At 44.4% G+C, this 15,043-nt stretch overlaps 1 protein-coding gene across 5 annotated transcripts in view; it reads right to left on the bottom strand.

The window, feature by feature from the left end:
* Positions 1–288: 288 nt before the first annotated feature.
* NDC80 (NDC80 kinetochore complex component) overlaps positions 289–15,043 on the bottom strand; it is a 33,826-nt gene continuing 19,071 nt past the window's right edge. For all 5 annotated transcript variants that reach the window (XM_075920921.1, XM_075920920.1, XM_075920922.1 and 2 more), the window contains 6 exons: positions 13,021–13,173; positions 12,390–12,479; positions 7,335–7,427; positions 3,645–3,775; positions 1,777–1,879; positions 289–1,367 (listed from right to left, as the gene is read on the bottom strand). In XM_075920921.1, coding sequence (XP_075777036.1) covers positions 1,245–1,367; positions 1,777–1,879; positions 3,645–3,775; positions 7,335–7,427; positions 12,390–12,479; positions 13,021–13,173 — 693 coding nt within the window. In that variant the 3' untranslated portion in view covers positions 289–1,244. The remainder of the gene's footprint in view (positions 1,368–1,776; positions 1,880–3,644; positions 3,776–7,334; positions 7,428–12,389; positions 12,480–13,020; positions 13,174–15,043) is intronic.

The following is a 15,043-nucleotide window of genomic DNA, read 5'->3' as shown; positions in this document are numbered from 1 at the left end:
AGAGAGTGGCCATAACGCTGTAGTACCAGCGCAAGCTCCTTGCTGCGGGGGGATTTGGGAAGAGCTGGTAGGGGCTCAAGAAGAGCCATAGGTTGCCAATCCCTGTTAGAACAGGGATTGCCATTTCTGAGAATAAAGACAAAAGACTGATTCAGTATGTCACAGGGTGGAGAAAGACACTCTGCATCCTTTCAATAAGGAGGTGACAATTACCCCCCTGAAAGAATGGGCCATCACAGAGACAAATAACTTCCTAGTTACTCATTTTCAATGCAAGACCATCAGGGATAATTTTCAATATAATTTTATTGTTCTTTAGTTATTACTTATATACACTCCTCACAATGATTGTGAGCATTGATAAATTACAGGCTTTCAGTAGAGACCTCACATGGTATTCTTTATGGATAAATACCATAAAAGGGGTGTATTGGTGAGTTTGTCAGGAGTTGCTTCTAAAGAACAGTGAACTCTTTGCCAAGTGGCTTCGTTGGGCCTCTCTGGCATAGCAGGTCTATGAGCAAAGTCCTCCTCCCCCATTTACTGCCTGTTCTCTCTTTGTTTTGCTGCTGCTACTGTTTAAAAATGCAAACCAAAATGCTGTCTGTTGCAGGGCCTGGGGAAGGACACGCACTATAAAAAAACCCTCAATAGTTAAATTAGCTATATACAAGTGTTGTCAAATGCACAGCCAACTCAAAAATGGAAAAACCCCATCGTCTGTTATTAGTATTCTTATAAGTTTATTGTAATGTTAGTCAATACAAAGTTTTCAGATGGCAGATTTTCATGCTGGTGGTGTCCCTTTAAGCACTAGGACTTGATGTCCCAACTATAAATCTATTCCAGATCATTTTTCAGACAGGTGGCCCTGTATCTTAATCCCACTAAATTCTAGGCGAGCCCAAGTGATGTGAACACCTGCCACTAGTTACAGAGAGACTAAAATTAAATTTGTTCTGTGGACTATTTCTCACCACAATTACGTAAATGGATAACAAAGGGAATAAAACCAAATCCATTACTTTATTTGCAAATAATTAGATGAATCTCTTTATTCATGTTATAGAACGATGCATGTATTAAAAACTAAAAAGATGCTATGTACACCTATAAAAATGTCACTATGAAACATAAGCGCAATTCAGCTAACCAGAAAATTTATGACAGGTGATGTCAACGTTGAAGGACGGATGCTTTCTCTGCAAATCCCACAATTTTATCTTCATCATCCTTTTTGAAAATTACAATGCATCAGCCTTGTTTTTATAGCTGTCTAGGATCTCTCTCAAGTTTGCCGATAAATCTTCTGACATGAATTCTTGAAAGTCTCTATCAACCTTTTCATTCTGTTCACTCAGGTATTTCTAAACGAGAATTACAGCAAACTAGTTAAACTATTGCTATTGTTAAACGATTGCTTAAAATATTTGGGATTTGCAGCTTTACATATTTTGAGTAATCTTTACTTCTAGATGTCAAGTATTTTGTTATCCTATTATTGAGGGAGACACAGAAGTGGGAAGGAGAAAGATTAAAACTGACAAGGATGGACTACTAAATATCATCTGATATTCCTGACTTCTACTGAACAAAGGATTAAATCAATTAATTTTATTATCAGAATCTCTAAGCTCTTTTTAGAAAGACTACAAATGCTATAATTGGTATTTTATTCAAGAGCGAAAACATCTAAATACAGATGCCCAGAGTAATCCTTCTGAAAGACCCATGTCCAGAAGGCTTTAATTGTAGACAGCAACAAGTTCAGCTTACCTCTACTGATACTACATGAGTAGCAATCACTTCCAAGAGACGGTTCAAATTATCACCCACTTTCCTGCTTTCTTCTGTTGTCATCTGCATAACAACCTGGTATCTATAAGAATAAAAAAACCTTTCCTTAGTTGTACAAGTTGACCATAGTAAAAAGAGAATAATTTCATTATGGCTGATTAATCATCAGATTAATACAACTTTCCATAGGATAATTTAGTTGACTCAGATCAAACTTCTTTTCTTAAGTTTAACTTTGAAAAACAAGAATGATTTTTATGCTGGACAATAAAAAGTGAAGAATCACAAAGAAAATAAAAAACAGGACTATGTAGCACGTTAAAGACTAACAAGATGGTTTATTAGGTGATGAGCTTTCGTGGGCCAGACCCACTTCCTCAGATCAAATAGTGGAAGAAAATTGGCATGACCATATATACCAAAGGATACAATAAAAAAAATGAACACATATGAAAAGGACAAATCAAATTTCAGAACAAAAAGGGGATGAGGGGTGGAGGTAAATGTCTGTGAGCTAATGATATTAGAGGTGATAATTGGGGAAGCTATCTTTGTAATGGGTAAGGTAATTAGTGTCTTTGTTAAGACCTAGGTGTAAAGTGTCAAATTTAAGCATGAATTACAGTTCAGAGGATTCTCTTTCAAGTCTGGTGTTAAATGTCTTTGAAGCAGGATGCAGGTAATCAAGTCGTTGAGACAATGCCCTTTCTGGCTGAAATGGCAAGAAACTTTTTTCTTTGTGATCCTGTCTAATATCTGTTTTGTGGGCATTGATTCTTTGGTGAAGTGTCTGAGACATTTGTCAGATTGTAGTTGTATAGGTTGTAGTTTATTGATAATGTGTTGGACAGGTTTAAGTTGGGGGCTGTAGGTGATGACAAGTGGTGTTCTATTGTTGGTTTTCTTGGGTCTGTCTTGAAATAGATGATTTCTAGGTATTCGTCTGGCTATTTCAATTTGTTTTTTTATTTCTCTGGGTGGGTAGTTGAGGTTTATAAATGCTTGGTAGAGATCCTGAAGTTTCTGGTCTCTGTCAGTGGGATTAAAGCAGATGCGGTTGTATCGAAGGGCTTGGCTATAGCTGATGGATCGTATGGTGTGTTCTGGATGGGAGCTGGAAGCATGTACGTAACTGTATGAGTCGGTGGGTTTTCTGTAGAGAGTGGTGTCTAATTTTCCATTGGTGATTTGTACTGTGGTGTCCAGGAAATGTATCTCTCATGTAGAATGGTCAAGGCTGAGATTGATGGTGGGATGTAGGTTGTTAAAATCTCTGTGGAATGTCTCCAGTGTTTCTTGGCCATGCGTCCAGATCATAAAGATATCATCGATATAGCATAAGTAGAGAAGGGATAGGAGGGGACAGGAGCTGAGGAAACATTGTTCTAAGTCAGCCATAAAGATGTTAGCGTACTGTGGGACCATGCGTGTACCCATGGCTGTGCCGCTGATCTGGAGGTATAAGTTGTTCTCAGACTGGAAATAATTGTGGGTGAGAACAAAGTTACATAGGTCTGCTGTCCGATTGGCAGTGGTGTCCTCTGGGATAGCTACTAAGAAAATCCCTCAGTCTCTCCTTATAGATCATGCACTCCATTCCCCTAATCATTTTGGTCTCCCACCGCTGGACCCTCTCAAATGCATCTGCATCCTTTCTATAGTGGGGGGCCGAGAACTGGACACAATACTCCAGATGTGGCCTCAGTAGAGCCGAATAAAGGGGAATAATCACTTCCCTGGATCAACTCAAGGAAACAAAAATATTATATAACACTAGACAAGTTAAGAGTTAAACATAACCTGTGCAATATATCTAAAAAACAATCCTTAGTGGTTGTTGGACTTACTGCCTCTGAACATCATGCAACTCATTCATTGCTTCACTGAGGCCTTCATTGATTCCACTCTCAAGTAAATGTTTATGCTTCTCCAACAATTCCAGCTCAGTTGCACATTTTCTCTCTTCCTCCTCTGCTTCCTGTAATGATAACAAAAGAAGTTAGTATTTCTATTTTTTATTTTTGAGAGGGAAATTGTACTCTCAATTTACTACTAATATTCATGTAAGAATTAGTAAACACACTTGTGATGCCATGTTGCAGCTTATTTAGAAGCCAAATGAGAAAGTTCAATGGGGGAGGGTTCCCTTTGTTCTACATTGGAGTACAACCTCCTCTCCACCCTTCAAAATTTGGCTTGCTCCAGCCTTCCCTTCCAAGTCTATGGGTACGTCTAAATTAGACATATTGAAATCGCAAATGAAGCCGGGATTTGAATTTCCCGCGCTTCATTTGCATAATCACGTCACGGCGTTCTTTTGAAAAACGTTACTTCGAAAGTAAAACCACGGTCTAGATGCATTTCTTTCGAAAAGAAAAGTCTCTCTCAAAAGATCCTGTACTCCTCAAAAACTGAGGTTTCTAAAGAACGCTGTGACACAGTTATGCAACTGAAGTGTGGGAAATTAAAATCCTGGCTTCATTTGCGATTTTAATGTCTAATTTATATCCCTCTTTCGAAAGAGGGATATAGTCCAGACATAGCCTATTGCTCCCCATCCTCAAAGATAATTGAAAGACTAGGCAGTAATATTCATCTTTCTGACAGTGGGAGTACTCCTAGATTCTGAGTACTCCTGTCAAATTTTTGTGATTTTACAATAATATCTAATTTTAAAGAGTCTCTCTTTTCCCTGTTTCTCAGTGAAAGGCACAAATAAAATAGGAGAATGCTTGACTATATGCACAGAAAGAGTAGAGTTGGCAATACACACAGAGCTACCTAATGCATAAAACTAACAAAAAGAATTCCTCCATTCATAAGCTTTCAGTTCTAGTAAACTTAAATGTTACTCATAATTGCACATAGGTCATACTTCTGCTCAAAAAGCGTTATTAGTCTAATGTTTGTATAGTGTTTTGAAAAAGTATTACAGTAAAACTCCGATGGTCCGGCATCTGACAGTCCGGCACTCCTGATGGTCCGGCACCATCAGGAACCTGGAAGTGCTCTGGGCAGCCGGACCATTGGAGCTGCTCTGCCACCAGCTTCCCTGATTCAGCCACTGCTAAAACTGACCAGCACTGAATCCGGGAAGCAGGGGGCAGAGCAGCTGGGGTGCTGCGGGGTAGGTCCAGTAGCGCTGTCCCTCGGGGCTGCAGGACCAACCCAGCAGCACCCCAGCTGTCCCGGATTCAGCCGCTGCTGAAATTGACCAGCGGCTGACTCCAGGAAGCCCGAGACAGAGCTGCTCTGCCCCAGCTTCCTGGAATCAGCCGCTGGTCAGTTTCAGCAGCAGCTGACTTGGGTACACCTGGGACAGAGCAGCTGGGGTGCTGCTGGGTTGGTCCCCACAGCGCCGAGCTTTGGCGCTACCAGACCAACCCAGCAGCGCCCCAGCTGCTCTGTCCTAGGCGTCCCGATTCAGCCGCTGCTGAAACTGACCAGGGCTGACTCCAGGAAGCCCGGGGCAGAGCAGCTCTGCCTCTGGCTTTCTGGAGTCAGCCGCTGATAAGTTTCAGCAGCAGCTGACTTGGGGACACCTGGGGCAGAGCAGCTGGGGTGCTGCTGGGTTGGTCCAGTAGCGCTGCTCCTCGGCGATGTGGGACCAACCCAGCAGCCTTCCAGCTGCTCTGCCCCAGGCATCCTGATTCAGCCGCTGCTGAAACTGACCAGGGCTGACTCCAGGAAGCCCGGGGCAGAGCAACTCTGCCTCTGGCTTTCTGGAGTCAGCCGCTGATCAGTTTCTGCAGCGGCTGACTTGGGGACACCTGGGGCAGAGCAGCTGGGGTGCTGCTGGGTTGGTCTCGAGGCGCCAAGGGTCGGCGCTACAGGACCAACCCAGCAGCACTCCAGCTGCTCTGCTGCAGGTGTCCCCGATTCAGCCGCTGCTGAAACTGACCAGCAGCGGCTGAATCGGGGACTCCTGGGGCAGAGCCGGACTATCAGAAAGGGAGGGCTATGAGGGGGTCTGGAGTAGCATCCCCCCATCCCACCCCAGACCACTCATAGCCCCCCCTTCTGATAGTCCGGCATATCTGATAATCCGGCACCCCCTGGGTCCTAAAGGTGCCGGATAATCGGAAGTTTACTGTATAACCAATATCACAGCTATTAATAATTAGTTGAATTATTCTAAAGTACAGGATCAGAGTTTAGGCATGGAACATAATAAGAACGTTATGTTCAACTGCCTTCAACCTCCCAATTAGAGTATCAGCAGCCAAGTAATGCAGACCCTTTTGTGACTGACAGCTATACTATTAATTCTTTCAAAACTGCACCTCTAACATTAACTTTAGTTATAGTTATTTTGAAGTAGCCTTTTTTCCTCTGTGTCACTGTTCTTCAAAAATATAGTTCTCAGGGCAGGAACAAACATAAGAGCAGGGATTGGTATGCACAGCCACAGGTAGCAAAGTAGCAATGTGGCTGTTAAGGGGACTAGGGACGTTAGATATTGGTTAGTTCAATAATTGTGTAACCACATCAAATTTTAGTGGTTCCATGATTATTCAATAGTCCCCAGAGGCAGGGCCGGCACTCAGTGTACTCTCGGGGAGCCCCTGCCACTCCACACTGCTGCCTGATACAGAGGCAGCAGCATAGGTCAGCAGGGGCCTGAGCTCCCCATGGACAGAGGCTGAGCTGTCATCCCACAAAACAGCCTCTGTCCACAGCGAGCCTGGGCCTGCCACGCACAGAGGTTGCTCTATGGCAGCCTCTCCTGCCTCCACCCCTGGCACTGCTACCTCTAATACAGGCAGAAGCGCGGGGAAGGGTGACAGGCAGCTTTGCAGAGATGGTGCATGTGGGCAGCCAACTTTTAAGGCAGCTGCTCCCCAGTGCCGGCTCCTGCATGCTCCCCCTTGCTGTCTCTCTGGGAGGCAGCAAAGGGGGAGGGTAGGCGGCTCTGCAGAGCCAGCTCCCCATGTGTATCAGCTCCCGCCTCCCACCTGCTGGTGCCTCTGACAGAGAGGCAGCAGTAGAGGGGGGCAGAGGGGAGTAGCTCTATGACAGCCAATACACGCGGGAAGCCAACATGAAAGCCAGTTTCCTGCGTGTATCGGCTCCCAACACCCCACCCATCCTCCATGCTGTTGCCTCTCAGAGGCAACAGCGCAGGGGTGTGGCTGTGGGAGGCAGGCAGCTCTGTGGGATCTGGTGCCTGTGAGGAGCGGTTTTAAAAGCTGGCTCCCCATGGGCGCCAGCTCTCGCCTAGCAGCCGGTCAAGGGCGGGGGAACATGTAGGTGATAGGATTACCCGAGAAGCCCAGATTTATCGGTTCATCATGTAGTCAACTACATGTTAACATCCCTAAAGGGGACCACTCAGTAGTTAACAGGAGGGTTTTTTCTTACCAAACATGTTTTACTGGAAGTTAGATCAAGACTTTCTCCAGTGCTGAATTCTCAATGATAGAAGTTTGTTTATGGTGGTTGCACCAGTAAGGCTAACATAGCTATCAGAACACAACTTTGGGATCTCACTATCAAATCCTTCATTTAATTTGTCTCACTTATTAAACAGTGCCTACCTTAAGCTTTTGGTGATAAAGGTCATCCAGCTTTTGGGCCTCTTCCTTAAGCATTTTAACACTGGTTTTTTTTTCTATTACCATTGTGTTCATCTGAAAATACGAAGTTGGTTAAAAAAGACCAACAGTACAATTCTACAAACATTCCAACCTACAACTTTTTATACTTTCCCTCCTCATAGAAAAATATATACATAGAAGCTATATCCTCCATGCCTTTTATTTCAACTCCCAAGAATGAATATTTAGGGTTCCCTTTATGTAGCAGAATAAGGAAAAATTGTTTTTAAAAAAAGTTTTAAAAAGTGACACAGTCTAAGTATACAGAGAAAATTATACCCTTTGCCATCAGTCTTGCCTCTGATTAAAGGAGAATGGAGGCTGGGGGAAAAGATGAAAATAAACTATTAACTTTCAGTACACCACAGTGCTAAATAAGTGTTTACTTGTTTCAATTTAAAGGGGTTAGCTGCGAAAATAGTGGACTTCATGCTAATATGTTTTCATTTCATACTTAAGAGACTGATTTTTATAAGTATATTTGTAAAGCAGGGATGGGGATCCAGCCCCTGAGTCTCAGAGTTTTACTCCAGCATTGGGGAGCTCGCACTTCAGCTCCCCATACCCGGTGTCCCACTGCAGAGCTGGAGCACACAAAATCTATTAGGCTGAGTCCCCCTAGGCTCTGGTGTGTGATGGGAATGTGGGGTGTGTCTTTCTCCTTCTCAGTCCGGGGCCATGTCAGAGAGGATTTTTTGCTTCTCACTTGTGTGCAGCCCTCGACTGACTTTTCTGTGAGCCAGCAGCCTCTGACCCAAACAAAGGTCCCCCACCCCTGTTATAAAGTAACAGAAACCAGATAGAACTTGTTTTTTAATTCACATCATTAAAATGTAAAATACCCAAGTACACTGAAATACAAACACAATCTAACTTTTCCAAGTTATAGAGGCAAAGCATAGTCATGCCAATTCTTCCTTGTCAGTATTCTCCAACTACAATTTCAAATTTGGTGATGTTCCCTTTGGAGTCAAATAAGTGCATTTATTGTTTTCTTTTTTTAGAATTCACTTCACTTCCTTACTGAAGACAGATTTGCTGGGTTGATCTGCTGATGGATTCAAATCAGAACCACTGTCAATTCAGGAGGCAGATAACTTAAATGTTGTAGTGCACCTTCCAGTGTTCCTCTCATTTTTTATGTTCATGTGCAGAATGAATTTTGTTATATACAACAATATGGAGATGTACGACACATCGCCTCCATATTAGTATACACAACAAAATTAATTCTGCTCATGGATGATATATGATAAGTGTGGGAAGGTTTTGTGGGATGTAGCTCAAGGTTGGAGGGGGTGAGGGTGCTGGGCATTGTGCAAGCTTTGGAGTGGAGCTGGGGATGAGGGGGCTCAACGCTGGGGATGAGGGCTGGGGTTTAGGGGAGAAGGCTGTGAGATGAAGGGTGCTGGGTACAGGCTCTCCCAGAAAAGAGGGCTCCTCCCAGTATTCTTTCACTATAGCAGCTCCAGGCCAGGTGCTGCTCAGCCAGCAGTAGTAGCTCTGGTGAGGCTGGGTTGAACTTGGGGAGGGGAACTTCTCTCCTAGCTACGGTAGGTCTGTGATGCTGGGCCATTAGGGGGAAATTTTGGCCCTAGCAGCTCTATACACAGCAGCCCTGAACCACTTCCTGGGGCTTATTAGGCAGCTGCATGGTTGCATTAGGTACATTCCTATTTGCTGAATCAACTGCCTAATTGACTCTTATCCAGCTACTGCCTCATCCAGTAAGGAAGGCTGATGGGACTGAAAAGTATTTACAGGTATCATGGTCTTATTTTTGTTGGAGATTAAGAGTCACATGTCACACATGCATGTAAACATTCTAGAAAGGTGTGTTTATATATTTTTCAGAATTAGTGAATACAAAATTTCCCAATTCATTTTTATAAGCATTGTTTGGAGATTATAGTATTTGGGACTCTAAAACAGGTACAAGTGTAATACAGGCAGTCCCCGACTTACGCGGATCCGACTTATGTCAGATCCGCACTTATGAACGGGGCTTTTCTCGCCCCGGAGCTCACGGGCGGCGGGTCGCCACCCGTGTCCTCTGGGGCGAGAAAAGCTTCTCCCGGTCTCCCTGGTCCGCTGGGGGGGTCCAGCAAAGCCGCTGGACCCCCCCAGCAGACCAGGGTCGCCCGAGCAAAGCCGCCGCCTGAGCAGCTTTGTTCGTTTGCCTGGGAGCAAAGCCGCCCAGGCAGCGGGACCCCCGCCGCCTGGGCGGCTTTGCTCCTGTCCCCCTGGTCTGCTGGGGGGGGGGCCCCAGCAAAGCCGCTGGACCCCCCCAGCAGACCAGGGACACCCGAGCAAAGCCGCCCAGGCAGCTGGGCCCCCGCCGCCTGGGCGGCTTTGCTCCTGTCCCCCTGGTCTGCTGGGAGGGTCCAGAAAAGCCGCTGGACCCCCCCCCAGACCAGGGACACCCGAGCAAAGCCGCCGGGTGTCCCTGGTCTGCTGGGGGGGGTCCAGCGGCTTTGCTGGACCCCCCCCAGCATACCAGGGAGACAGAAGCAAAGCCACACTGGCGGCGGGGTCCCTCCGTCTGTGCAGCTTTGCTCGGGTCTCCCTGGTCTGCTGGGGGGGGGGAGGGGGCGCAGCTAGTGCGCCCCCCCCCCCCCCCCCCCCAGCAGACCAGGCTTTTGTTGCTGGACGCCTTGGGTAGAGCAGCTGGGGTGCTGCCGGGTTGGTCCTGTGGGAACCTACTGGACAGCGCCCCAGCTGTTCTGTCCCAGGCTCCAGATTCAGCAGCTGTTGAAACTGATCAGGCTGATTCCAGGAAGCTGGGGGCAGAGCAACTCTGCCTCCGGCTTCCTGTAGTCAGCCCCTGGTCAGTTTCAGTGGCAGCAGCTGAATCTGGAGCCAGTTCCGACTTACATACAAATTCAACTTAAGAACAAACCTATAGTCCCTATCTTGTACGTAACCCGGGGACTGCCTGTACTTATATACATCCCCATCAGTGTAGAAGATAAGCAAAATAGAAACAATATAAGAAACATGAATTCTCTTCAGTTTTCACAGACATTAGAGCCAACTTCACTGACTGGAAGGAGCTAGAGCTCTTCTGAAGAAAAGCAGATGAGAATAATTTGCTGACTATCCACATGGATTATATACAAGTAAAGTCCAAGAACATTAAGGACCTTTAATTATACAGGTCACTATTTAAATGGATGATCTTTAAAATTAAATTTTTTATTGGGCACAAATTAAGACAACTACAAAAACAAGGTTTTAATATTCTTACTATGAATAAATTATTAGAAAACTACCGTAATTTAGCGAATATACCCCATAGTTTTTTCTATTTGAGTAAAAAAAATCTTGCATATCCCGCGCACGAATATAACCTGCGGGATATACAAGACTTTTCTTGTCAGGGGTATATTTGCTGGGGATATATTTACGGTGCGGGGGAGTGAGGGGGGGATTAGCCACTCACCGCCCCAGGTTCCAGCACAACCGCCAGCCTCCAGTCTCCGGGCGGGGGAGTGCTCATCTCACAGGTTCCTCTGCAGCCGCAGAAAGGGGTGCGGGAGCAGGACCTACCAGTCTCTGGGCGGGGGAATGCTCACCGCCCAGTTCCTGCGACTGCGCAGGAACCGGGGGGTGAGTGCTCCCCCGTCCGGAGGCTAGAGGCTGCATAGCCACAGGATGAGGCGACAGAGAACTCACCTCCTGGTGAGTAAAAAAAATTCTGTATACCCCGCAGAGGGTGGGTGGAGGTGCGGGGTTTCTAAAAATGAATATAACCCATGGCTAAATTACGGTAATATAACTTTGATAAGCCATATTTTTCAGGTACCATACTTTTCCTGAATAAAAGGATTTTGTAATAGGTGTCTTATCAAAAGAGCTTCTTAAAATGGCAGAAAACTTAGCAGCATATTATTTCATCAGAAATTTCAAGTATAATCCTTCATCTAATGCAGTGTCACTTTTGAATGCTCCTCCACCAGACATCTCTTCACTTTTTTTAAAATGCTGCTCCAGTTTGCTAATAAATATATATTGTGTTGTATAAATCACATTAATGGATATTATGCCTGCAGTATTCATATACATTATATCTGTGTGCTGGGAAGTTACATTAATTGCATGCATTATGCTGTTCTTCACACAAGTCTGTTCACCTATGTTAAGTATCCCATAACACTTTGCAACACTGACTTCAGCTTTGGCATTAGGAAATGGGAAGCCTATCAAAAGGTAAAATACATTTGTTGTAGGTCCTATAAGAGATTTAGAATGTAGTATCCAAAACAGAGATAAGGAATGTATAGGACAAGTTAAGGAACTCATGGATTGGATCTTAGGTGATGTATAAAATACGTTTTAACTTGTACACAGTTAAACTTTTGAAGCACACCTATTGCATGATAATCATGCCAAGAGAAAAGAAGTATTTTCAGAGGAGGTGTTTTGTAGCATATTATTTTGTCTATAACAAATTGGCTGTGCTTGGTTATTTGATCTTGAGAGCTTTTTTAATATCTAACTGCAAGTATAGTCAAAACTAATTGGCTATAATATCAATCAACAAGTGGTACACACTGAACATGTTCCCCATCCATCTTCAGTACCTGCTGGACCCAGTTCTACAAGGCATCAGCCAGTCAGTGATGCTAGGTTGGGTAGCAGTTTGAGAAAGTTCATTTTACTTATTTGTTCATCTAAAAGAAAAAGTTTTCTGATATTTGGAATCCTCAGACTTATGTAACTGCATCTTGTTTTTGTTACCCATGCCCACCCAACTTCCTCTTCTGTGAATCACTTTTGCATCTTTGAGGCAGGGACCATATGTACCTTTGTTTTGTACTGTGTCGAGTACAATGCAGGCTCACCCTGACAAAGGCCTTTGGGAACAATGAGAACATATTATTATTCATAATAAAAGCCTAATTAATACAAATATTATAATATGTAAGTGGTCAAGTGTTAATAGATGGCTTAGCAAAGCTTAGTATCGAGACACCATAAGCACGCATAGCTCACCTGTTCCAATGTATCCTCTAAACCCATTTTCTTGTGTGTAACTTTTCCAATTTCTTCTTCAGTCTTATTTATGAGCTCAATAAGGGGAGTCTATAATGCACATACAAAAGAATAGCCATTTAAGAAGGGGTGCATGTTGAAATAAAGACGCCCCCCAAAAGCCTCCAGGATTACAATAATTTAGCACTGAAAAAAAGCATTATTGCTCAAAGAAAAGCTCCACCACAACTTAAAACCTCAAAGAATGGAAATCTGAAGCCTCTTGAACTAGATTAAAGCTTTAAACCAAACCACTTTATAACCAAAAAAGATCACTCACAAGTAGTGTGTGTGACAAAAAGCTCGCTTGAAAGTGATGCCTGTTTTCCCCCCTCCATCCCAAAATTGACTTACTGCTCCCACTACCCACTATCTTTTTTTTTTAAAGACTTAGACCATCTATACTTTACCATTTATTTCCTTTTGCCATTCCCATTAGTACATCCCCAAAACATGTTTTACTGATGTTATATAAAGGACAGTTTTCAACTTCCTTCCTACTTGCTTATAAATGAAGTAATAAAACTGTTCCTATGAATGAAGTAACAATAAAAAAACATCCAGTCTGTTAAACACAATGGTACCCACTTACATTAATCTGAGTTCTGTATTTGATTAGACATTTTGCTCCTGCTTCAGGATTAAACTTAATTTGAAAGTCACAGCCTTGGGAATTCTCTGCACCTACTGGGATTAGTTTCAACTTTCGAGCCAGCTTGTGATACTCTGCCAGTTGTATTTCAATCTGTTCAGTTGGAGAGGGAGGGAAAAGAGCCAAAAATTAACAAAAATTCCAAGCATGTACCCAACTCCAAAGTTTTGCAGCAAGTTCATTGTTCTTACTACAAGTAAAAGAGTGCCAAGTTACTACATGAGTGCATATGCTTGTTAGAAATTCAAGAGTTCTAGGTAATGTCAATGTACCAAATAGCATTTTTGGTTTAACCACTGTGAGTCTTGCAGATTGGCTCTCAAAAATTCTGTAACTTATATAAGTGTGATTGAATAGTTTCCTTATTTGACTTACTGTATTTTCTCATCGTGAAGTATAACTACTGTCAAGTTTTAATTTGGGTACTGACTCTCAAAGCTAGAGATAGATACTTCTGAGTACTTACAAGTAGTCTGGTAAGGCTACAAAGACATGCAAACATCCGTCATAAATGTGACACTTTTAGTGTCCACTGGTGTAAGATACTAGAGGAGTTATTGGTGCTGCACACACAAATTTTATGGTCTAGCAAGTTATATAATTGTTTTATCACCCACAGAGTTTCAAAAGTGGCCAGTTTCCTCATCCCCAGGTGTTAATTAGGAACAGTGAAACATCAAATGTGTTTTTATTTCGCATTAGCTTTTCATTTTACAGCGATAAGTAAGTGATGTAAAGTTATACAGTGCATTGTAAAGCACAATTCTAACAAGAAGTTTAAAAACATGTTTGAGCAGAATTTGTGCGTGTGTGCTTTATCCAAAACAAGCTGCCATTTTAAAATTAGAACACTAAGGGCCAAACTCATCCTTTCAGCAGAGCTGAATTCAGTAGAATTGAGGGACAAGCAGCATAGAGAAATATTAGTGGAAATTAAAGTGCTAAAATGGCATATAGTAAATTAGTTCCCTAAGTAATTGAGACAACCAATAACTTTGAAGCCTCCTATTCTGCAATAACATCAACGATTGACAACAGTGCATAAGCCTGCTATCCCCCACCGAGGATGCACATGTACTTGAAAAGACATTTCCATTCCATTTGAAAGGAGAAGGCGGCAAAAAATGTGTTTGTTCAAGATAAGAATAAATATAGACTCTTTAAACAGATTACAGGCAGTCCCCGGGTTACGTACAAGATAGGGACTGTAGGTTTGTTCTTAAGTTGAATCTGTATGTAAGTCGGAACTGGCATCCAGATTCAGCCGCTGCTGAAACTGACCAGCGGCTGACTACAGGAAGCCCGAGGCAGAGTTGCTCTGCCCCGGGCTTCCTGGAATCAGCCTCTGATCAATTTCAACAGGATGAATCTGGACGCCAGTTCCTACTTACATACAGATTCAACTTAAGAACCCCAGGCGTCCCCAAGTCAGCTGCTGCTGAAATTGATCAGCGGCTGATTCCAGGAAGCCCGGGGCAGAGCAACTCTGCCTCGGGCTTCCTGTAGTCAGCGCTGGTCAGTTTCAGCAGTGGCTGACTTGGGGACGCCTGGGGCAGAGCAGCTGGGGTGCCGCTGGGTTGCTCCAGTAGTGCCGCTCCTCTGCCCCAGGCGTCCTGATTCAGCCGCTGCTGAAACTGACCAGCAGCGGCTGAATCAGGACGCCTGGGGCAGAGCAGCTGGGGTGCTGCCAGGTTGGTCCAGTAGCGCCCAGAGCGGCGCTGCAGGACCATCTGGCAGCACCCCAGCTGCTCTACCACAGGCGTCCGGAGAAAAGCCGGGTCTGCTGGGGGGGGGGGGAAGGGGGGCGTACTAGCTGCGCCCCCTCTCCCCCAGCAGACCAGGGAGACGCGGGCGGCGGATCGAGAAGCACCGCGGTCCCGCCGCCCGGGTCCTCCACGGCTTTGCTCCGCGTCTCCCTGGTGTGCTGGTCTGCTGGAGACCAGCAGACCAGGGAGAGGGGGAG

This window comes from Pelodiscus sinensis, chromosome 2, assembly GCF_049634645.1.
Source record: "Pelodiscus sinensis isolate JC-2024 chromosome 2, ASM4963464v1, whole genome shotgun sequence".
Classification (NCBI taxonomy): Eukaryota; Metazoa; Chordata; order Testudines; family Trionychidae; genus Pelodiscus; species Pelodiscus sinensis.
Note: the sequence above shows the minus strand (reverse complement) of the source record. Positions and strands in the feature narration are given on the sequence as shown.